We start from the raw sequence: 25,740 nt of genomic DNA, 5'->3' as shown, positions 1-25,740 counted from the left end.
ACTTCTGATCCTGTGGCCCCTTTTTGTAGCTTCAGACTGAAGCTGGATGCCTTTGTAGAACATATTCACCCAAGGATTCTGTATGAACAGAAAAGGATGCAATAAAGGAGGATTCCTCCAAAATGTTTTAATTATATGTCCATACAATATATAAAATATATGCATCATTTTAGCTGGATAAGAAAAGCAAGTCAAATGAAATGACACTTCTCGAAACTTAAGTTAAATAATCTTGTAGGAAGAGGTATATTTTGTCTCTTTTTAATTATTTTAGCATTCTGTACACTGACAACGAGGTAAAAGAAAATGACTGAAACTTACAAGTGAAAGAACATTTCACAATTAAATCCACAATTGTATACATTTATCTTACTCACATGTCAGTGAAAAATCACCAACTATTATAAACAGAGGACAAATTGTATCACAAAAGAAGCAAAAATTAGAAAAAAATTCATAAAAAAATATATCCAACTATGAAAAGCGTTGCTCTCTTGGTGTCTTCACATCCGTCTCTTCTGTGTACTGATGTACAACACTGAAAAGAAAAAAATACATAAATTGAAATTTAAAAAACCCCGCTTGTAAGTATACATAGTAGCAAGTTTAAAAGCCAACAGATTTTGGTCTGATACATCTGACATTTAAAAGGAATTCTCGTATCATTCAATTAACTCTAGAAGTACTCTAAGACTAGTTTTATGAATCTACACCCAGGTTTGATGTCTTACAAAACTGTCCTAATCTCATCTATGTGTCTCACTGACTCTTTAAAGTGTGACCAGGAAGATAAAATAAAATATATGTGAAAGTCCCTGGTATCTAAGAATGCTTTATAGTTAGAAGTATAAGAATTATGCTTTTCAGGGCTGAGCTCACGCCTGCAATCTTAGCACTTTGGGAGGCCGAAGTGGGTGGATCACTTGAGCTCAGAAGTTTGAGACCAGCCTGGGCAACATGGTGAAACCCCGTTTCTACCAAAAATACAAAAAATTAACCAGGCATGGTGGTATGCACTTGTAGTCCCAGCGACTTAGAACGCTGAGGTGGGAGGACTGCCTGAGCTTGGGAGGCAGAGGCTGCAGTGAGCTGAGATTGCACAACTACACTCCAGCCTGGGCCACAGAGTGAGACTTCATCTCAGGAAAAAAAAAAAAAAAAGATGCTTTTCAGAAAGTAAATCAGTAAATCTAACCAGGCTAGATCTCAAATTAAGAATAAACAACATATTTTCATCTATCTCCCCAATACAAACTCTAAACTTGCTGTTTACCTTCTTAAATGCAACAGGATAAACAAGAGCTAAGGAGTTTTTTATTTTTATTTTTTAATGATACCAAAGTCCTTATTCTGAGTTCCCGTTAAAAGTCTCATACTTTGGTGTTACCTAATGTTCTGCTTAGTGGTCCTCTCACGACTACCAACATGAACTCGTAGGATGTGTGGTCCATAGGAATGAAACAAAATGAAATGCTTGGGTCACTTTGGCCAAACTAGAGGTGGTTCTCCCTTCCACCTTCCATGCCTACTCGGCTTCTGAGAGGTCTGCTCAAAGCGAACAGTAAGGTGTCTTCATCAAAGAACATAGCACAGATCAATCAAATAAGTCAAGATCCTCTTTAAGAGCCAATGATGTGAACTTGGGAGTCTAAAGATGAGTGTCACTGATTACATCATGGGAAATGTGACATGAAGGGAAGCATCAGAATGCCAGTACAGCCGCCCCCCAACCCTGCCCCCCAAGTCCTAGGGGTAGTGTGCACGTTAAAGGATCTACCCTATCAACACGCACAGAACCCAACCTGCCAGTGACTGCTGCCATTAGCTGTCTTGAGGTGAGACAAGATCATAACATTTCTTAGGAAAAAGAGGTCAAATAAGGATATGAAAAATAGGATAAATAATTCTATAAATAGAAAGGACTAGAAAGCCAGGAAATAATGTATGTAAAAATATGATATGAAGAAATAAGGTCCTGTAAGCACAGGGGACAGACTCTTATTATAAAAGTCAGGAAGTTTAGTTTATAGCAAAGAGATCCAACTATTTAGGGGGTTGAAGACATCCAGAATTAAAGAAATCAACAAAAAATCTGAACTCAAGAATCCCAGAGTTTCTGGGAGATGGAAGCAAAAAGTGGGGTAATTCTCATAATTCCGATATCTTTCCCTCCCCACCAAAAATACCAATATGACTTTATTATAATTTTCATTTTTAAACTAGGTACTTAAAAATAACTATAAAAATCATAGAAATTTATTAGTTGTTAAAAACTGAGTAACTTTTTCTATTTTGCCATTTTTGCCAAACCGAAGGATGCAAATCTGCATAGAAAGCATCTGAATGTTTAATAGAGAAGGGACAAATAGGACGAACTGCCAAATTATGCAAATCAAAGACAGCAGGGAAACAGTGCCCATTCTTACAGCTCCAACTTCCAGGCTACAAGAAGCAGGAATATGTGTTGGGGAGATATACTATACTATATTCGAGAAAGCAGGGTTCCAGGTCAGGAGAACAATGTCCCTCAGTTCCTCATCACTAAAGGAAGGGAAGGAGAGAATTTTGGTTTCAAAATTCCATGAAGCATCTACAAAATAACTGGTCAAACTGAAGATCTGACATATAAGCATTTTAAAATAATCAAGCCTAAAACTGGACTTTTAAATTATCTAGAAACCTCTTTGGTGATCTGGATTATAAATAGAAAGGCTTATTTTGAATGCTGTACTGTAGGGCGAAGAAATGTTACCATTGTTTCCTCGGATAAATGCATCCCCATACTTATTCTTCAGTTGTCCATTTACATATTCTTCTGTCTGCTCCAGGGCTATATTCATGTAGCCATCCAGGCAAGCCAGGACCCCTGCAGACATATTTAGTCAAAAAGAAGATATACAAGGCAAATAAGAGTTGAAAATTACAGGGTATACCTTAGAGCAGACAATCTCCTTATTCATTAGTTCTTAGATGCTTAATATAAAAATTCACACCATAAATGAAACTCAACAGCTTAAGCACAAAACAACTCTATGCCAATCTGAATGAAGTCTAGGAAGGCAGTCACGCACCCATTACTACCCGGTAAAACAACAAACTGTCACTTCCCTCATGGTACGTATGACCACACAGAAACTTTTAAAGCATTCAAAAAAGTAAGAGAATAAGACTATTCCAGCAAAAATACCATTCTTTGAAAGCTAAGCACAAGGTGGGCAATTATGCATGAACAAATGATCCTTGGTTCCAGTGGCATTTCCTACTTTAGCCACTAAGTGAAATACGGGTCTGGCAGATTTATTTCATTCTTTTACAACATCTATTGCAGCAGATGAATGTACTCCAGGGTTAAAAGGAAGTCTCCACAATCTGTTAAAATAATAGAAGAGGAGACAGCAGGTGCTCCCGAAAGAACATCTTAAAGCTGTGACTCACAGTGAAGAGCAGCTTGAGAATATAGGGCAACATATTGCATTATAACACATCTTGTTCTGTTTTGTTACAGCTATAATATTTTCCAATCAAAACTAATAGAGAAAATGGCCAAAAACATTCGAGGGAGCTTTCAAGGAAACAGTTTGAGTGAATCCTTAATTGTGTTAAGATGGTATAAATTTTGTAAAATTTGACCTGATGATCTTTTTCAAAAGATGAAAATCTGTAAGCCTCTAATTCTGTCTCTAATTTAAAGTGGTATTTCCTAGAAAAAAAAATTTAAGTAAAAACAAATACTAGATTCAATTCAGTCGAGTCTACAGTTTCTCATTTGATGTCTTAACTTCATTAATATGCTCCTCACTCTCTGCCTCTGCCCCCATTATCCTCTAAACAAAAAAGTTTCCTTTCAAAATTGTGTGTGTAATGACAGCAAAAGACATTAATCTACCAGAATTCTGCTAAAAGCGGTAAACTCTCAAAGAACGAGAATGGATTGTGAATAATAAAATTATTTCCTAGCAAAAGAAAGCTTAAGCTACAACTTTAGCTCGTTTCCTGCTGTATTATTTTACATACAAACTGCAATTGTAAATGAGCAAGAAAAATCTGAGGCACAATATGCAAAACTGTTTGAAAACCAATGAAAAGAATTTCAAAATGAAATGTCCAGGCTGGGCACAGTGGCTCATGCCTGTAATCCCAGTACTTTGGGAGGCAGAGGCAGGCAGATCACTTGAGGTCAGGAGTTCAAGATCAGCCTGGCTAACATGGCGAAACCCCGTCTCTACTAAAAATACAAAAATTAGCCGGGCATGGTGGCGGGTGCCTGTAATCCCAGCTACTTGGGAGGCTGAGGCAGGAGAATCGTCTGAACTTGGGAGGCGGAGGTTGCAGTGAGCCAAGACTGAGCCACTGCACTCCAGCCTGGGCGAAAGAGTGAGACTCGGTCTCAAAAAAGAAAAAAGAAAAAAGAAAAAAGAAAAAAAAAAAAAACAGAGTTCACTTCTAATTAAAATATCTATTCTCACAGCAAAGGCAAAAACAAACAAACAAACAAACAAACAAGCAACAACAACAACAACAAAACTGCCCAGGGGGTTAGAAATACAACCCTTTCCTTCCATGAGATAAACTACTATACAAAACCAAAAACAAGACATTTCCTCAAAGAGAAACTGCTACAGAGAGTTGCTGGAGTTTTTCTTTTTTTTTTTTTTTTTTGGTATGTTATTGTTTTGCTTTGGGGTTTTTTGGAGTTTTGTAAACCACAAAATAAGCACGTTCCTTTAGTAAGGCTATCTAATAGTATAAAACATTTTGCTTTAATAGTATAAAGGCCATGAACAGACACTCATAAGAGGAAAAAAAATTATGGTTACTATCCATGTGAAAGACTCCTGAATCTCACTAGTAAACAAAGAAAATATATGTAGAATGAGATATTACTTGTTGCCAATTAGATTGGAAAAGATGAAAAAAAGCTAATACAAGAGTTGGTGAGAACATGAAGGATAAACCCAAGTTCCCTGATGCAGGGCCATGGAATACTCTCTGACTTGTAAATCCTAGCCCAGGGAATTGATTCTAAAGAGATATTTGGTCAACTTCACAATATATGTCAAAGTAGAAGAGTTGTTTATAGTGGCAAAAAACTGGTCAACACCTAAATGTCCATTAATAGGAAATTGGTTAACAGTAAAAGCAAAACCATGGTACAGCCACACAAGAGATTCCTATGCAGCCATTAAACCCTCTATATTATCACAAAACTAAATGTACTGTTTCAACGTTTAAAAAAAAATCAGGTTGCATGTAGTTGACTCCATTTATGTCAAATTATGCTAATATAGAGGTCAAAATTGGTAAACTGTCTCTGGATAGTAGCATTGGGGATCCTTGGCTTTCTTCTATATACTTTTCTGTATTATTTCCTTTTACATTTCAAAAATTAAAACAAAACTAAAACATGTATTGCCTTTATAAATAGAAAAATTTTCCCTAAAGAGTACAGAGAAAAAAGGTCAGGCTGGTTCATCTCTTCAATAAAGTGGGTACTGAGAAGATACTGAACACAATGTCCTCACTTTAATCAACTGTCAAACAGATTAAAACCCCTAGAAGTCTATTACTTCCTATGGGCCCATCATCAAAAGTTCGCAGGTGAGAGGCAGTACATGGAGACATTATACTACCTCAGTATTCCGTATGAATCCATTAATTTTACTATAAAAATAAAATTAAACTGGAGATATGTTATTAATGTCAAGAAGCTAAAGGAGTACATAATCACCAGAGTGGTTTCTTAACAAGGCTTATGAGCCAAGCCTGAACTTGAGTCCTAGCTCCTCCTCTACTAGGTGGGGATAATCAATAGAGACTTCAAAGGAAAAAGCTCAAGAGATTACTATGATTATTAATTATTCAGAAAAGAGACCAAAAAAAGGCCACAAAACCCTGTGCTATGGTTTGAATGTGTCCCCTCCAAAATTCAGGTGTTTGGCAATAGGACAGTATTAAGAGGTGGGGGCCTTTAAGAAGCAAGCAGACCATGGGGACTTGCCCATTAATGGGATGAAGGCCTGCATTTAAAAAAAGTCTTCACACAGTGTGCTGGTTTGCCCTCTGCCTTCTGCCACGTGAGGACTCAGCATTCCTCCTCTCCAGAGGACGTAGCCCTCACCAGACAACTGAACCTGCTGGCACCTTGATCTTGGATTTCCTAGCCACCAGAACTGTGAGAAAATAAACTTCTGTTTTTGAAAATTACCCAGTCTAGAGGCGGAGCTTGCAGTGAGCCGAGATCGCGCCACTGCACTACAGCCTGGGTGACAGAGCGAGACTCCGTCTCAAAAAAAAAAAAAAAAAAAAAAAAAAGAAAATTACCCAGTACAGTGCTCAGGTGACGGGTGCACCAAAATCTCAGAAACCACCACTAAAGAACGTATCTATGTAACAAAAAAAAAACCACCTGTACCCCCAAAAACTACTGAAATAAATAATAAAAAAAAACACAAAAAATGAAAATAAAAATGACCCAGTCTGTGGTATTCTGTTATAGCAACCCAAGAGACCACGTCCCTCTGCTAATGAATCAGTTATAGCTACACCTGCCAAATATTTCAGGTAACTTAACATACCTTAGCTTGGAAGATAAGAAATTCAGTAACTTTAAAAAATGGAATTTAAAACCATTCTTCCTATAAAGTTAATTTCAAAAGCATTGCAGCCTCTTAAAAATAATATTCTCTCCAAGAACAGAAAGGCATTTTTTTTTTTTGAGACAGAGTCTCACCCTGTTGCCCCACACATTATACGTTATATGAGTGGGACATTCAGGTTGTAAAATGATACTCAACAGCTGCTTGCCAATCTTGAATACTCCTGCAAAAACAAATGCTGCTGCACCAAGATGTTCTTCAGTTGTGTTGTTCATACCTGAGTTCACTAGGAATACCTAGCTATTACCAGGGAATTTAGGCACATATGATCTCAAAGCAGAGACAGGAGACAGAAGTCACACAAATCACACTGAAAGGCAGAAGCACATGCTATACCGTCAGAGTTGTCCTTCTAAAAGGAATGATCTCAGAGATAGAAAAAGATATATGCATAAAAACTAATGATGACCTGTACTTTTTTGGCCTATTGGGTATACTTAAGAGGTTAATAAATATCAGTAAGTCACATTTACTTATTCAGTTATACCAGTGAGGTTGAAACATGAAAATATTACCTCGATAATCCACTCCAGAATTTAATTTTACCACAACTGGTCGTCCGATGATTTGCTTTAAGAAGTCACTAGGGGTTTGCTTCCGAAGACTCATTTTAACAATCCTAAATCAAAATATGAAAAGGAACAATAAAAGGTAAAGACCAAAGCTGATTATTCAACAAAACCCTTAAAGCCCTTAACATACTTACAGAAAATGAAGTATCAAAGGACCATGCGAGAAGACGCATATTACTCCACTGCTACTACATGACAGCTAACATGTTTTCAGTACTTACTATAAGCCAGATACTAAGCTAAACATTCTACATGCATTATCTTATCAGTTCCCACAACACCATGGCATAGTCTCATTAGGGAAAGTCCTGTGTTTACAAAAGCACCTCCTCTTAATCACTTATCATTACTGCCTGACACATAGTCAGTATACCCATTACAACCATTACCACTTCCATTCAGTGAGTGGTTGGTTATTTTATGCAGAGCATTCTGCTAAGGTCTTTATAAACACTATCACATTTCATCTTTACAAGAACCATGGGAAGAAGGTCTTAATACCCTCATTTTGCTGATGAAAAGTAAAGGCACAGAAAGATTAAATAATTTGTTCCCAAATGTGATGGAACATTCAAGTTCAAATCAGCCCTATTTTAAATTCTGTATTATATAGAACAGACACATTTATGAACAACTGATGCCTAAATGGTATCTCTGAAAAGAATTATAATCTAAAGGTAATTTTGAGTGTACTATATGCCAGCACTTTTCCAAGAACTTTATATATTTATCAATTTAAATTGCTCTACCCTAAAAGGGAGGTATTGTTTTTATCCTCATTTTACACATGAAGAAAAAGACACAGAAAGATTAAACACTCTGCTCAAGGTCACACAGCTAGAAAGTGGATAGCCAGCCCATACTCTTAATCACAACCTTAAACAGCTTTCTGAAAGTCAATAACACAGCCAAAGATTTTTAATTACTCTATTAGGACTATAGCAGATATGTGTTCTAAATAATGAAAAAAAAGTCTTAAAACTCAAGTATAACAGGAGTCTAACACAGAAAAAGAGATAGCATTACACACCCAAATCAACAGCATCAGACATGCAAAGCTGCACATCACTCCTTTCAAAACGCATCTTTTCTTATAAAATAGCTCTCTTTCAAAATATGTTGGCAAGTTAATAAAACTGTAGTTTATTACAGTTTGCTTAACTGTAGTTAAGCAAAAACTGAGTAAAAATATTTCAGAAATTAATTTTTCTGTTTCAGTCAAATTCAGCATCACTATATAGCACTGAGACTTAAAAATTAGTATGGATACAATATTTTAAGGATTCCCTTCAAGAACTCAAGCTGTTCTTTTGTTTTCAACGAAATTTTTTCATTAAACATTCTTCCATTGTTTTTTCATTAAACATTCTTCCACTATGCTTATTTCATTCTAAGTCCATCCACTCAATAATCTGAGTTTGTGTGGAGAAGGATTATTTGGAGACGTTCTCATAGTGAATTCACACGGGATCAGCAGTTGTAGTAAGCTGGAACTCTAGGTTACTGGGTTCAACAAATTACATGTACATGTACACACTGAGCAAGGAAATTCAAAAACATGTCATACACAAAGGCTCTGCCCTTAAAGAACTTAAAATCTAGAAGAATTTAAACTCATTTAAAGAGTGTGAGTAAACAAACGCAATCATAATTTAAGTAAAATAATTTTCTTTAGCCAAGAAAAGTCAACATCCTAAGTCAAATAAAAGAAAATACAAATTTCAGAAATTATTTTTGAATTTTGGGCTATCATTTGGACAATCTACACTGCCCCCAAGGTTTGAAAGATGTTTTTAAAATGCGATAAATTATTTTGCTCAACAAATGTTAACTTAACTTTTCCACTGAATTTCTAGCTTATTTTTTTAGCTCCACAATCTCAACAGATAACTACAATTACAACTACTATTACAACTACTATTCAGGACAACCACTTTTCATTCAGGACTCAGATCACACAGTAATTTTATTTACACTGTTCTGAGTACAAAGTGAAAAATTACAAAATAAATACTGTAACAGATTCAGTACCTTTAATGAGTTTAGTGAAAATATACAAATCTTCCCATTCATCTATAAACCGCCTTATTTACATTTTGAACACATGCTGTTTTGAGGCTGAACACATCTAGAGAGAATATTAACTCTGAAGGCCTGATACTCAACAGATGAGTCAGGTGCATCTCCTATGACAGATGCTAAATCCCATTATGCCACAGTTTCATTATGTATAAAACTGAGATAAAAGTAGCTATTTTGTGTTAAAAATCACTAAAATGCTTTGTAATGTGATTCTAGTTCATAGAGATATTAACTACTTTAATTATTACTAATTTCACCTGCTCATAGAGTATTTACAATTTCAGATTAAAAACATTTGAAAAGCAAAAGCTGGAAAGAGTTAATAACTGTCAGAAAAAAAGAATGCAAATCTTGACTATCAGTTGCTCGACAGTATAGGTTATTTTAAAGGTATTATTAATATTAACGTTCCACACCTTTTTATAAACACAGATGTGTTCTTCTAAGCTCACCAAAGATAACGCCTTGTCCATTATGCTTTATCTGTATTCCAATTAACATCAATCTCTTCCTGAAGGCAATCAACACTTCCAACTTTCACGGAGCACCTGTCAAGTTCAGGCACACAGGGTTGGGGAACGTAACACAAAGACAAGGCCTTAAGCCCTCAGAGTTTACATTCCAGAGAGGGCAAGAAACATGTAAATGCAGAATTTTACAAAGGTGATGTGTATTCTGATAGAATTATGCACAAAAGGGCAGAGAACACTCTCTTACCCCAGGCTTGGCAGATCAAAGAATTTCTGGAAGTTAACACCTGAGCTGAATTTGAAGGAAAAGGCGTCACCCCCTAGCTGAAAGAAGAGAAGTCAGAAAAGGCACGGAACAAGTGTCTGGGTAGAACGTAAAATCTACATAGGCAAGGAGGAGACGCCTCTGCGGCAGGGAGCTGTGCCACATTCACAGGGAGCACAGAGTTGAGGCTCTGGGTCAGTTTCCCAAACTTGAATCATTAGGATCAGCTGGAGATTCTACTCAGTAGTTCTGGGGTAGGAGCCAGCAATCTATTTGAACAAGCCTAGGAAATAACTGGCAAGGGGAAATACTGTTGTCAATGATAGGAAACGGGGGTTTTAAGCAGGAACTTGCTTGGGTTCCACTCTCTACTTTCCATAGCAGAGTGCAGATGCCCATCTCACCTATTTTTGGCATCACACAGTTTGGCATTTGATTTTATTTGCTATAACCTGTCACTATGCCCTCTTTTGTATTCTTTATTTGGGTCTTTTCTCCCTCAAAATACTGTAAGCCACATGACAAGAGGGGCTCACAAGCTTCTCATCTGTTCTCTAGAATATCTACATTCTACTAAACCTCTTGGAAAAAAAATACTTCTAAGGTTATTTGGAAAAGAGTATATGGGTTGCCTCAAACACATTTTATCCATCACTTTAGGAAAGCCGTATCTTTTACATTAGTCTTCATTAGGCTTCCTTGCTACTCCCTGTTACTTAACGACTTGCCCATAAATCCATTTTGTATGAGTAAATTGGTCTTGACACCACAATTTTTCCCATCACTTGGCTCAAGTAATTTTAAGTTTTCATCTTTTAAATTGGATAAGGCAGAAGAAACAGTTCTGACAATTTCTGAAGCAAGAGATGAGTCTCTTGAACCATAAACACATAAGAGGAAAAAGACCTTTCTTCAGGGTCACCCTGGTAAAACTTCTCCTTTCAAAATTAAAGTCATAATCACTCTCTATACCTCCTCTCCCTCCCTTGACTCCTACTCAGGCTTGTTTTAAATGACCTATTTTCATAAATGACTATTAAGTCAAAGGCAGTATATTTTCTGTCAGAAGCTACTGAGAGGTCTAGTATGAAAACATCTGCAAAGTGCCCTGCAGGGAATTTTTTTCTTTTTGGTAAAAGAATGAAAAAAAAAGAACTTTTTTTAATCCAACTATGTGCTACCAGTGTTAGATTCATAAGCAATTTACAGAGAAACCCTGTGAGGTGGAAAGCAAAGCCAAGGCTGACCCCAAAGCCCAAGCCCTTTCACAGGTACAGCTGCCCTTCTGAATATGTTAAGATTCTCTGGTTATATCTTGGGGAATCGCAATAGAGGCGGTGAGAAATCCAGTTGGAGAGTAGCAGCACTGGGGAAAAAAAATACCTAACCTGACAAAGTGCTGTAAATTACCCTCAGAGAAATACAATGGACAAATGCAAAGAAATCTGTCTCATGTGATTTGAGTTATGCCACTGAGCAGAAGACATGAAAATCCTTATTTCTTGGCAATGTTTACCTGTAAGTTTTTACCTACTCCTGGCGTATTTACAGTTTAGGGTGAAAAGAATTTGAAAAGCAAAAATTGCAAGGAAACATTACAATCCAAGTAATTGCAGCACTAGACTAATAGATCAGTGTCTGAGGAGGCGATCAGATAGGCAGAAGAACAGCTCTCTAAATCCTCCCTTCGGACACAGTGGAGTGCCTCGCTGTCTTTTGAAGGCTTCATACCAATCCCTCCTTCCTCGGCAGCAGGGGCTACTTCTCTCCCTCTCTCCCAAAGGCGAAGTGAGTCCACTCAGAGCACCTCTTTCCACTCTCAGTCATGGCCCTTATCAGGCTGTTTCGTAATTTTTCCATTTGCTGACTGGTCTCCCGTGTGAATTTTAAGCTTCTTGGGGACAGGGAAAATATCTTACTCACTTGGTATCCCTGGTACCTAAGCACACTACCCAAGTCTGTGGAAGAGACATTCAAGGCCAGTGCCAAGCAAAATCCCTGTCCAGCCCCCATCAGCCCAAACTATGGATACAGTGACCAGTAGGATCATGCATGTACTTCAACAAATACTAACCAAGTAATCTCTATTATGACCACCAAAAACGGAGAAAACAACTGTTTCTGTCATTCAAGAACCAGCTGTTTCCAAATCTAGAGATGCTTGTTAAAATGCAGATTTTCCCGAAGTCTACTCAGGTAAAGGCACTGTATTTCACATTTTATAAAGTTCTCCAGATAATTTCTATAAGCAAATGGTTCTCATCTAGGGGCAGTACCCCCAACCCTGCCCCACCCTGCTCAGGGACATTTGGAAATATCTGGGGACACTGAACTGTCATGACTGAGGAAGGTGGTGCTACTGCTATCCTAGTGGGTAGAGACCAGGGATGTTGCTAAACATTTTACAACTAACAGGACGGCCCTCCACAACAAAGGACTGTCCAGCACAAAATGTCAATGGAAGTTGAGAATCTCTGCTATAAGCCCTAAATTAAAAAAATAAATAAAAATAAAAAAAATAAAAAAAATTGTTCTTTGGTTTTAAAGTGAGGAGTTTTAAAGAAATCTCCAAGGTACAGCAAATGATATCCAAAAGCTACATTCTAACCAAATGATGGAGTGTAGATTATAATTAATCAGGGGTGTTTTATTCTAACATATAGGGAACCTGAAAACAACTGTCAAAATCTTGAAGGGGTTGCCATTCTAAATAATGGATTTCTAGTCTTGGCCATGAAAATGATCACTTTCCAATTTTTCAGTGTTACAGGTCTCTCCGATGATTAAAATCTGTTAGTACACTTTTAAAAGGAGAGAATAACCCAGGTGATGTAAACACATTTTTAAATTCTAGTAACTACTATGCCACAGTTCAGTGAGAGACTGCCTGATACAGCACAGAGTACTCACTTGGGAAGCAGGAAACCTGAGTTCTAATCCCAGCTCTGCTACTTAATTAGCTGTGTGATTTGGATAACTCATAATTTCACTTCTCATGGCCCCAGGTTCCTCATCTGCAAAATAAGGGAGTTATGCCAGATGACCACTTAAGTCTCTTCCTGCCCTAACATTCAGGTAGTCTAACGCATTAACGCCAGTGACACACACACACACACACACCACAAACACAAGCCTCTCAAGATTTCTGCACAATATTCAAGCAAGTAAAATTGCCAAACACCTCTAAAACTTTCTTGGAAAACACTGCAGCAATGCGTATGAAGGCCTAAAACAGACCTTACAGATGACAGCATCTAATCTGATAATTTCACTTCTGAGAATCTAGTCCAAGGAAATAATCTAAAAAATAGGGGGAAAAGAGTTTATCAAAGCACTATCTGGGATGCTAAGATGATGTAAAAATTCAAAAACAATCTAATGTCCCACAATCGGGAAATGACTGAATAATTTATGGGACCTACACTGGGACCCACAATGATGGGACAATCAAAAGAAGATACAAAATTAGAATAATATTTAGGAAGAGTTTTTAAATGGAAGTGGAAAACTATACTGTTAAGTGATTAAACATGTACACTCTTAGCTCAAGTAGAAGCTAGCACATACAAGAGAAAATGATCGTAGGTGAAAGGGTTCAGTGAATATCATTTTCTTCACTAAAGTCTTCTATGTTTGCAATTTTCTACAATAGTCACGTATTACTAAGAGCAGTGGGGCAGGGTAATCCGCATCATCTTAATCCTACACACCTTAAAAATGCCTGCTATGCAGGTGTGCGGACACGCATACGCACAAAAAACCTCGGGCGACAGGACTTAAGACCATACAATCGGGTTCCTCGACCTGACAACTCGGTAAGACAAGCGAGTCCAGCCTTTAATTCCTGTGGTCAGGCGCAGCCACCCCGATGTAGGGGAGGGTTCGCAATTCCCTGAAGCCCTCAGGCGAAGCCTAGGCCTGGGTTCGGGATCTGCTTTCCCGCCGAATCTTGGGATTAGCGTCGGGGCTCCCTAGGGAACTTCAACAACCTGAATTGGTCTCGGACGCCAACTCGGTAGCAGCCGGGACGGTGCCGCTCCTCTCCGCGCAGTCTAGGCGCCTCACTGAGGGCGGTCCCGGCGCCCACCATCAGACCTCTCCCGGCCATTCCATGCGCGGAGAGCTTGGACGCGGCATTTCGCGGGGACCCGCCACCCAGCGGTCCCTTCCCGGAGCCCCAGCCCGTTCCCTGCAGGCCCTTTCCGGGGCTGCCTCGCCCGGCCTAGCGCCGCTGCAGCCGCCGCTCCACAGCGCGACTGAACACTGGGGCACCGAACCTGGGGCTGCGCCCGGCCCCGTCGTCTGCCCGCGCAGCGGTGCGGCTCACCTCGCCGGCGGGAACCAGAACCCTCACTCTAGGCGCCCCACGAGCCCGGCCGCCGCGGATGATCCCAGCCAAAACCGAAAGCTCCGAGGCAGCGGCACTTTTCTGCCTCAGCCAATCAGTGCTCTTCTCTGCTACGGCAGCCCGCTGGGGCCGAAAAAGCCTGTCAGCACCAAAGCGCGCAAATCCGAGAATCCTGGTTTGTCTAGTAGCAAAATTGGTGCAATGGAGTTCCTCTAACAGAAATCTGAATACAAAACAAATACAATACAAAACAAAAACAAAAATCCAGGAAACTGGAAGTGATCTTTTGGGCAGGATTTATTGACAGAAGTGTAAAAAATAACTTGAAGTCACAGGAAAGTGGAATTTACTGTTTAAGTAACGGCATTGTGTACCCAGAAACGTCCTTGAATAGTTTAAAGCAAATAAATAAATAAATGAAACACCTCAAGTCTTTAAATCTGCCTCTGGATACTGATTAAATGTGTGAAGACTTAAGCCATTTTAGCAAGAGACTGTTTCCATGGCAATGTTAATTGATACAAAAATAATCAAAATCACTCAAGTAACTCCAAATTATAATGACATTAATTGTGTTACATTACTAGTTCCTATTGGAAATGGTGTGCAGACTTATTTCAGTGCTACTATGGGAACTTGGTTTGGAATTTTGCATGAATTCTCAATACTCTTTCTATTAATGGAATTGAAGGGGAAAAAGAAGAGAACTGTTACACCAGGACTTGATTCCTTTTTCCCCCTCCACATATACTCTCATCAGTTGAAAACTTATACTTTAATTATACTTATGATTTGTAACACTATACACAGAGTGATAAGATCTTTCAACACAGATCCTTAACCCCATTAGGTGTTATAAAATCTAACATGCAAAATTTTTTTCGAAGATAAAGAGTTCCTCCCTTGTAACCTTCTTTTGGTTAAAGGCAGAAGAAATGAACTTTTGATTGATATCAGGGACAGAAAACAACTGGATATGATTTGTTAAAGAATAGAGACTTCCTTATATCCTTCTATAAAAGCTCAGTTTGGGTAAAGACCGAACAGTTACTGATTTATTGAGAGGACTGTATTTGAAGTTGTTGCAATATAAAATACAATGTAAATAAAAATTTTAAGAAAAGTACCATTGAAATCAAATAATTACTTGCAAAGAACAAACATAATAGGATAAAAAGCCCTGTTCCTAAAAACTTTCTTTGCAAAAGACATCAAATTGCACTTTCCTTACTGATTGTTTATTAAAAAAAAAAAGAAAATTTTTGATTCAAACTTCTTTCCCTTTCCTACAGAGCCCTAATCGAGCCGTTAACACTAGTGTGGTGGGTAGGGAGCCATGAGGAGTTTTAAGGGCCTAGTTCATCTGCCGAGCAGCTGCAACCTTCTCTAAGGGGAGTAGCTGGGTAAGGGCCCAGTTTGACACACGAGGTGGGCATCCTGAATTAATTCATGAGCTAACAAGCTTATAAAAAGTGTGGCTGTTCCCAAAAGCCCCTCAGCAGCTTATAAATGACTTTTACTAACTCACAAGGCAATTTTCCGTATTTCCCAGGTTTTTGCTTTCAGCATCTTTTATGATGCAAAGAAAACACTGCAAGACTTTTGGTGAATACTAGTCTTCAAAACCCTGAATGTAAACATTAATTTATTAAGGAGCCTTAAAGTCATAAAAATATTTTGGCAAGCTTTAGTTTAACTTATGTAGTTTAGTTTTGTTTAGTTGTTAGGACTGATGAACCTACACTGACACATCATTATCATCCAAAGGCCAAAGTTTACATTAGGGTTCACTCTTGGTGTTGCACATTCTATAGGTTTTGACAAATGCATAATGAAATGTACCCACAATTACAGTATCATACAGAATAGTTTCACTGCCCTAAAAATTCTCTGTGCTCCACCTATTTATCCCTTCCTCCCCACTGATAACCGCTGATCTTTTTTCTGTCTCCAAAGTTTTGCCTTTTTCCACAATATCATACATTTGGAATCATACCGTACACAATTAGTGGTGCATACACTGCACCACCCCACTGTGTAGCCTTTTCAGACTGGCTTCTTTCACTTAGAAATATGCATTTAAGACCCCTCTGCACCTTTTCATGGCTTGACAACTCATTTCTTTTAAGTTCTGAATAATATTCCATTATTTGGATGTACCACAGTTTATTTATCCATTTACCTACAGAAGGACATCTTGGTTGCTTCCAAGTTTGGGAAGTTATGAATAAAGCTGCTATAAATATGTGTATGCAGGTTTTTGTGTAGAAATAAGTTTTCAGCTTATTTGGGCAAATATCAAGGAGTATGACTGCTACATCATATAGCAAGGGTATGTTTAGTTTTGTAAGAAACTGCCAAACTGTCTTACAATGTGGCTGTACCATTTTGCATTCCCACTAGGAGTGAATGAGAGTTTCCATTGTTCCACATCCTCACGGGCATTTGGTGCTTCCAGTCCTTTGGATTTTGACTAGTCTAATAGCTGCTTAGTGACTATCTCATAATTGTTTAAAGTTGTAATTCCCTAGTGACATATGATATGGAGGATCTTTCTATATGCTTATTTGCCATATGTATATCTTTGGTTGTTCAGGTCTTTGGCCCAATTTTGAATCAGTTTGTTCTTTCTTTTTGTTGAGTTTTAAGAGTCCTTTGTATATTTTGAATAATAGTTCTTTATCAGATATGTGTTTTACAAATATTTTCTCCCAGTTTATGGCTTGTCTTTTCATTCTCTTGAAGCTATTATGCTTAAAATAGACAAATGCAGATATAAAAATGCTAAGAGAACTCTTGCCACTTCACTGTTTGTCCCTTCTACAGTTCTATAGTACATATGCCTTTAAATAACTATGTCCTTCAATGTTTCATATTCATAAAAGATGGTCTCATGTCGAGCTTATTAAACACCCAACAGCCCTGTGAACATGTAGATGAATGTACTGTGATGTTGTTGTGGTTGTTGTTGATGATGATGATGATGATAAATACAAACATGTAATTGGATTGGCCAACACTCTCCAAAGCAGATTTTAATATGTAACATGGATGTTAAGCTTCCAAGAATACTGGCTGGTCTTGTTGGAGCAATGCATTAACTGGTATGAAGTGCTGGCATGGACCTGAACCTTTCCTGGACCTTCAGACTGTACAATAGGAGCTCATAAGCTGTGATGCGCTAGTTTTCGATATTTGGGGCCACCATTATCTGCTTTTAATCATGGGATATGAAAATTATTTGTTATAGAAAATGAAGAGAGGCTGGGGGCAGTGGCTCACACCTGTAATCCCAGCACTTTAGGAGGCCAAGGTTGGCGGATCACTTGAAGTCAGGAGTTCAAGACCAGCCTGGCCAAGATGTTGAATCCCGTCTCTACTTAAAATTTAAAAATTAGCTGGGTGTAGTGGCACATGCCTGTAATCCCAGCTACCTGGGAGGCTGAGGCATGAGAATCTCTTGAACCCGACAGGCTAAGGTTGCAGTGAGATGAGATCATGCCACTGCACTCCAGTCTGGATAATAGAGCGAGACTGTTTCTTAAAAGAAGAAAGAAAGAGAGAAAGAAAGAAAGAAGAAGGAAAAAAAGAAAGAAAGAGAAAGAAAGAAAGAAAGAAAGAAAGAAAGAAAGAAAGAAAGAAAGAAAGAAGAAAGAGAGAGAGAGAAAGAAAGAAAAGAAAGAAAGCAAGCAAGAAAGAAAAGAAAGAGGGAGGGAGGGGAAAAAAGAAAATAAGGAAACAGACAGACACTCTCTGGTTGTTGAATACCTTCTAAGAAGTGATACAAGCTCATTGACTGGTGGGCAAATTTCTCAGAAAAAGTAGTATGTCGTTTTGCTTACCCAAAGAAGTGATATATTCTACATCATGGGCACTTGGTTTCAGATGTAACATGTGAGATGTTTAAATAATGTTCCGACTTCATCAGCCATCATTTTGGCATGACTTGAATTTTAAAAGAGATAGGATCAGAGTCTGAGCTCCTGGAAGGCGAATCTCCCAAATGCTGTGATGCTTTATACTCCACCATGAACTCTAGAAAACCTCGCTCAGCTGTAAAATTTAGTGAAATCGGTGTGAAGCTGCCCTTGTATTTTAATCAAGATGAACTTGAAAGGTGAACATTATAAGTGGGAGAAATTATTTATAATTTGGTAATAAAAGTTTATGTCTAACACTCCAAATTTCATACATCTGCTATGTGCTGGCCCTGAGATATAAAACAATTGAAGTTGCCTTTACATTTGGCCTTATATGAAAGGTCATAAATTAGAGTGATAGCGTTCATCCTCTTTCCTAGCTCACAAAATTTCCATATTAACATCTTCACCTCAAACATAAATGGTTACCCAGCTACAAAGAAAAGAGTTGTGTTGGCCTTTATGAATTATAGTTTATGTTGGAAATCTGTGCTACACATGGCTGCTATTCAGCTTGTAGGAGAGTACATCTACTTCAATGAAGCTAATTCTACCACAGTGAAACCAATTAAAATCATATGGCCAATTTAAATAAATATAGTATATAAACACTTGGGAATACTTTCAAAATTAGCAAATGGTTGCCAAGGTATGTGATTCTTTTAACTCTTAAAAATGCATTCATAGATATTCAAGGGATTTTCTCTGCTAGAATACCCAGTAACAAGTTTATTTTCAATAAACTCACTTTCAATTTTTAAAATGTACTTTCTAATGTGGTTTTAACTGATAATGTGAAAATACTGGTTTTTTTAACTACAAAAAAACACACAGCTCATTTTATTATAATATATAGTAATTAAATTTATTCCAAAATATTAATGAATTGGACCAGTGCTTCATGTTTAGGCTTTCAAAAAATGTTTATAGCAAAAAACAGATGTCCTTAATTATTCAGGGTGAGTTATAAAATCCATGTGCTTTTTGTGTACGTTTTTTTGCTAGCCCAGTGGTGCAGTTAAAATGCAGCATAATGTAAACTAGCAGGGTCAAGTTCAAGAACAACTTCAGAATCTCAGGCCTTCATCCAGGGAGAATGCAAAAATGTAAGAGCAAATTTTAGTTACCAGTAACTTTTAACATTAGGATCTCTTTTTCTCAATTCTAGATTAGTGAACATGATGTAGCTGAAAATTACCAACGTGGTAGCATGTCTTGGTCTTTTCAGGCTGCTGTAACAAAATACCTTAGACTGAGTAATTTATGTAACAACAGAAATTTACTGCTAACAATTCTGGAGGCTAGGAATTCCAAGATCAAAGCTGCAGCAGATTCAATGCCTGGTGGGGGCATGTTCTCTGCTTCATGGATGGTTCATTCTAACTGCATCCTTACGTGACAGAAAGGGGCAAGGGAGCTTGCTCAGGCTTCTTACATAAGGGCACTAATCCCATTCATGAGGGTGGAGCCCTTAAGACTTAATCACTTTCCAAGGGCCCCACCTCTTACTACTATCACTTTGGGTGTTAGGTTCCAACATAGGAATTCTGGGGTGTGCCAGCGTTCAGATCATAGCACAGCATAAGCTCTTTCATATCAATTATGTTTTTCCTAAGTAGTTGGCTTTCTTCTGTCTCTAATTTCAGGATAAATGAATGCTGCTGCAGTTGCTGAATTCCTTGCACTAGAAAGCACATCTGTTAGGCTGGGTGCCATGGTGCATGCCTGTAATCCCAACACTTTAGGAGGCTGAGGCGGGCAGATTGCTTTCAAGACCAGCCTGGGCAGCATGGGGAAACCCTGTCTCTACAAAAAATACAAAAATTAGTCAGACATGGTAATGCACGCCTGTGGTCCCAGCTGCTTGGGAAGCTGAGGTGGGAGGATATCTTGAGCCCGGAAGGTGGAGGTTGCAATAAGCCCAGGTTATGCCACTGCACTGCCCTCCAGCCTGGGTGACAGAGTGAGATCGTCTAAAAAAAAAAAAAAAAAAAAAAAAGCACTTCTTTTGTCACCTAAAATTCTTAGGAGCAATGAGTATAGTTGTTTCTGTTGAGATGAAACTTGCACCAATATATGCATATATTTCTAAAAGATCACTCATACATTGAAGGTGATCAACTGTCTCACAAACACATTATTCTCTTTTTGTATCTGTCTCCGCAAAAATTGGGACGATCCCAGCCCCATTCATAGATAGTAACTAGAGGAAAAATTAATATCCTCTTAACATTGAGGGTCTTCTGTACAAACTCAATTGAAAAGAATCCTAGCTGCCTTCTGTTAGGAGAAACTAGGCCTTCTAGTTTATGCTAAAGAACTAAGACCAGTTGCAGAGGACACAAAACATGGAGAGAAAAACACAGCTTCTAATTTAGTCATGAACAATGATGGATTTTATAATTGCTGGATTTACTTCAATCATATTGGGTAGGTGAAGTACCAAATAATTGATGTAGGCACTTGCTAGATTAGGACCAACCTAACATTATTTCCAAATAGCAGCATGTTCCCTTTTTAACTTTCATATATCTTCTCAATTCTTGGCAAAAAAAAGATATTCTAAATATAAGTGGATGAATAAATGACTAAACAAATGAATTCTCTATTGGTCCCAGGATAAGATCCTTTGAGTAGCACAAATTTAATAAATCTTAAATATGAAAGAAAATGAAGTCCCTTGATGAGAACTCTATAGAAATCAAAATGTAAGCACTTCTTTAGCCATATACCCCCAACACAAATCACACAATTAATTCATAAATGTTTCATCATCACTTTTAAATGTCTGAAACTGGTGATTATAGCCCAAATCTGACTTTTTGCATCCATTCCTGTTTAGGAGTGGTAAAAATCTCAAACCATTCATTGTAGCTTAGTTTTTACCTTCCTAATTAGACAAAGGACACACTAGTTCCACCTACAGCATGTAAGTTAACTCCTGATTACACATTTTACAAATTAGAGTCTTAAGGATATCACCCTACCCCCAAAAGAACTCAGAGGCTTTTCGGCTCTCATTTATTGTGAGAACAATTAAATAGTATGCTTCTAAAAATTCAAACTCCAGAGAAAAAGAGATTCTGGAGGAAATCTATCATAGAGAAAATGGACTGCCTTTTCACAATAGAAAGGAAGATGATTTCTGTATTCTTGGGGTGTGTATAGGTGTTTTAAAAGATAATATTTTACTAGTCTCCACTAGCTGGAGCAAAGGAAGCCTTGGCTAAGCTCTGTGCATGGCTTCTTCCCATCTTTGAAGTTCTTTCATTCCTAAACCACTGGCGACTTTCCCCTGGCCCAAAAGTGCTGGCCTAACTTTGGTATTATTGACAAAGTGTGAGGCCCAGAATTTTCACACAGACCTACACAAAGTGCCACATTAGAAAGAGTGAAAATTTTGCCTAGATGTGGCTGCTGAACAAAACTAGGGTAGGAATTATTTTCATCCTTTGACCATTTGCAAGACCAATGCCAGTACTAAAGCTGCATACCTGCATCTGATGAGGATCTGCAAGCATTGATATGTCTGGCAGTCGTTAGGTAGGCTGCCATAGCTCACTCATCATTCAGTCTGAAAGGAACATGACAAATCAGATTCAGCACAGAAGAATATCCACTAGAAGACACTCTAGAAACAAAGTTACTATAGAGAAAGGGTGTGAGGAAAGAAAGCCTCAGGCATGGTGTCTTCCACTTTCAATGCAGATGGTGTGTGCTGGCCAACAGGGGTGAGCCATTTGAAGAAAGTAGTTGTCTTTGATGTCTTCCCAAAGTTTCCTTGCCAAGGTGCTGCTTCTTCCCCAGTCTGTTTGGTCATCCCTGACTATACTGGAATTCTCACCATGGCATCTCTCAAAAGAGCATCCCTATCTAACCAAGCCTTGGCTCTTGGCTTTGGATTTCTAACCCCTAAATGTTCCTCCAAAATAATTTATGTGTTCTATATTTCTTCCCTATTTTTTTCAGCCAAATATCATCATGGCAAATACCTAAAATACTCATTTCACATAAGGGAATAATAGTAAATCCAATATGGTCATTTTCTCCTTTACATTTTAATAAGGTAGAGTTTCTCAACAGCTTAAAGTAATAAATCTCTTGTTATGAAATCTGCATCAGTGACAGGTGTGAGAAGATTATGCAGGTATTTATAGGTATGATGGCCTACCCGGATGAAGTGCCACATTATTTTTTAAACCATTAGTCTTTGATTTGGGTGAGATAAGCACAGTCTAATGTAGTCTACTCTTAGATATATGTAACAAGAAGGTGCCTATATCTTCCTAAATATATGGAATAACAGGAAACGTGCGCACTTGCCCAAAGGTACAGAGCAGACTTGCAGACTAGCCTTCCTATTGTGTATATCTAAGAGTGGGCTACATCAGACTTGGTTTATCTCACCCAAATCAAAGAATAACAGTGAAAAAAAATGTGAATTGTAATTTTTAAAAAATGGTTTAAAACAGCAGCTGTCTTCCGAATAACTTTATTGAAAAATGGGCAAAGGACTTGAATAGACATTTCTCCAGAAAAAACACAGAAATGGCCAGCAGATTTATGAAAAGATACTCCACATCACTAATCATCAAGTAAGTGAATATCAAAGCCACAATGAGATATTACCTCACACCTGTCAAGATGGCCATTATAAAAAATAATCATAATAACAAATGTTGGTGAGGGATGTGAAGAAATCAGAACCCCTGTGCATTGTTGCTGGGAATGTAAAACGGTGCAGCTGCCATGGAAAATAGTATGGATGTTTCTCAAGAAATTAAGAATAAACCTACCGTAAGGTCCAGAAATCTCACTTCTGGCTATTTAGTCAAAAGAATTGAAATGAGGACCTCAAAGAGGTATCTCCATTGCCATGTTCATGCACTATTCACAATAGCCGAGATGTGGATGAATGGCCGAAGAAACTGTGGTATATATACATGTATTAGTCTATTCTCATGCTGCTGTGAAGAAATACCTGAGACTGGGTAATTTATAGAGGAAAGAGGCTTAATTGACTGACAGTTCTGCATGGCTGGGGAGGCCTCAGGAAACTTACAATCATGGTGGAAAGGGAAGCAAACACATCCTTCTTCATATTCAGGAGAAAGAAGAAAATAAGCCACTTATAAAACCATCATCTGTCATGAGAACTCACTCACTATCATGAGAACGGTATGGAGGAAACTGCCTCCATGATTCAATTATCTCCACTTGACAAGTGGGGATTATTACAATTCAGGGTGAGATTTGGGTGGGAACACAGAGCCAAACCATATCAATACCCAGTGGAATATTACTCAGCCTTAAAAAGAGGGAAATTCGGCAGCACGTGGTGGCTCATACCTATAATCCCAGCACTTTGGGAGGCCAAGGCAAGCGGATCAGGAGGTCAGGAGTTTGAGACCAGCCTGACTAACATAGTGAAATTCGTCTCTACTAAAAATACAAAAAAAAAAAAACAAAAACAAAAACAAAAAGAAACGAGCCAGGGGTGGTTGCGGGCACCTGTAATCCTAGCTACTCAGGAGGCTGAGGCAGAAGAATCGCTTGAACCTGGGAGGCAGAGGTTGCAGTGACTGAGATTGTGCCACTGCACACCAGTCCAGGTGACAGTGTGAGACTGTCTCAAAAAAAAGAGAGAGAGGGAAATTCTGGCATTTACAACAAATTGGATGGACTTTGAGAACATTATGCTATGTGAAATACAACAGTTGCTGAAGGACAAAGACTGCATGATTCTACTTACATGAGGCATCTAAAGTAGTCAAACCCATAGAAGCAGAAAGTAGACTGGTGGTTGCCAGGAGCTGGGGGAATTGGGAAATGGGGAATTCCTGTCCGATGAGTGTAAAATTTCAGTTATGCAAGATGAAAAGGTTCTAGAGATCTACTGTACAACAATGTGTATAGTTAACAATACTACACTGTATACCTAAAATTTTTTAAAGGAGGTAGATCTCATGTTACATGTTTTTAAATATAGCAATAAATAATTGTAAAAACAGCAGCCGTTTTTAAAGAAAAAGGGTAGAAAGAAAGGACATGGGGATGGAGTGGTTATATTTTATTCAACTTGAATGCTCAACATATTTATAAGCCAAAATGTTTAAGCCACTTGCTGCCATCTAAAGTCCTTTATCCCTCAACCCCAGACAATTAGGATAATGGCAGCTGTTATGAAGTCAAGGGCATCCAAGACTTTTGAGACAAACACATTGATGATTATTTCCAAGAAAATCAATCCAATTAAACCACAGAAATGACACATTAGTTAATACCAATACTGTTAGCATTTTATGTCTAACTTTAGAATGTAGTGATGCTCCATCCATGAACCTGGACTTGGAAGGGCAAGAGGCCTTCCAGATGGAATCTGTGTCTTCTTAGCTCATGTCCTGTTCTGGCTACAAACTTGCATTTCACTACTATTCTAACACATCTAAATCTGAGCCAGAAGCTTATTCCAAGTCTGGAAAAACTGATCGTTTGTTAAATATGCCTTTTTATTGAAGATGGATCAAGAACTGAGGGCATATATGAACCCTGAGTAAGATGTGGTCATTCTTTTTATAAAATTAATTTATTTTTATTACACAGTATGGCATATTTCCTTTTTTATTTTATTTTATTTCAATAGTTTTTGGGGAACAGGTGGTTTTTGTTTGCATGGATAAGTTCTTTAGTGGTGATTTCTGAGATTTGGGTGCACCCGTCATCTTAGCAGTGTACACTGTACCCAATATGTAGTCTTTTATTCCTTGCCCCATTTGCACCCTTCCCCACCAAGTCCCCAAAGTTCACTGTATCATTCTTATGCCTTTGCAGTCTCATGGCATCGCTCCCACTTATAAGTGAGAACATACGATATTTGGTTTTCCTTTCCTGAGTTACTTCACTTAGAATAATGGTCTCCAACTCCATCCAAGTTGCTGCAAAGGCCATTTTTTCATACCGATTTATGGCTGAGTAGTATCGCATGGTGTATATATACCACGTTTTCTGTGGTTGATGGGCATTTATGTTGGTTCCATATTTCTGCAATTGCGAAATGTGCCACTATAAACATGCATGTGCATGTGTCTTTTTCATACAATGACTTCTTTTCCTCTGGGTAGATTACTAGTAGTGGGATTGCTGGATTGAATGGTAATTCTACTTTTAGTTTTAGTTTTTGTTTTGTTTTGTTTTGAGTCACAGTCTCACTCTGTCACCCAGGCTGGAGTGCAGTGGCATGATCTCAGCTCACTGCAACCTCTGCCTCCTGAGTTCAAGCGATTCTCGTGCCTCAGCATCCCGAGAAGCTGGGATTACAGGCATGCACCACCACGCCTCACTAATTTTTGTATTTTTAGTAGAGATGGGGTTTCATGATGTGGGTCTGGCTGGTCTTGAACTCGACCTCAAGTGATTCGCCCACCTTG

The 25,740-nt window shown here is 38.2% G+C and overlaps 1 protein-coding gene across 4 annotated transcripts; it reads right to left on the bottom strand.

Annotated features, from left to right (window-relative positions):
- Nucleotides 1-245: 245 nt before the first annotated feature.
- Nucleotides 246-14,497, bottom strand: LSM6 (LSM6 homolog, U6 small nuclear RNA and mRNA degradation associated). Of its 4 annotated transcripts, XM_019024918.3 has the most exons (6): nt 14,373-14,487; nt 12,956-13,059; nt 9,727-9,858; nt 7,172-7,275; nt 2,753-2,866; nt 246-538 (listed from the first exon to the last, which is right to left on the bottom strand). In XM_019024918.3, the coding sequence occupies exons 4-6, from the start codon at nt 7,263-7,265 to the stop codon at nt 504-506; spliced, it is 243 nt and encodes an 80-aa protein (XP_018880463.1). In that variant the 5' UTR covers nt 7,266-7,275; nt 9,727-9,858; nt 12,956-13,059; nt 14,373-14,487; the 3' UTR covers nt 246-503. The 4 variants fall into 4 exon arrangements, with proteins under 4 accessions (XP_018880463.1, XP_018880464.1, XP_018880466.1 ...); XM_019024919.3 differs by lacking the exon at nt 12,956-13,059 and having other exon boundaries at nt 14,373-14,497; XM_019024921.3 differs by lacking the exon at nt 9,727-9,858.
- Nucleotides 14,498-25,740: the final 11,243 nt, after the last annotated feature.

This window comes from Gorilla gorilla, chromosome 3 (genome assembly GCF_029281585.2).
Source record: "Gorilla gorilla gorilla isolate KB3781 chromosome 3, NHGRI_mGorGor1-v2.1_pri, whole genome shotgun sequence".
Classification (NCBI taxonomy): Eukaryota; Metazoa; Chordata; class Mammalia; order Primates; family Hominidae; genus Gorilla; species Gorilla gorilla.
This window is presented reverse-complemented; position numbering and strand designations above follow the sequence as displayed.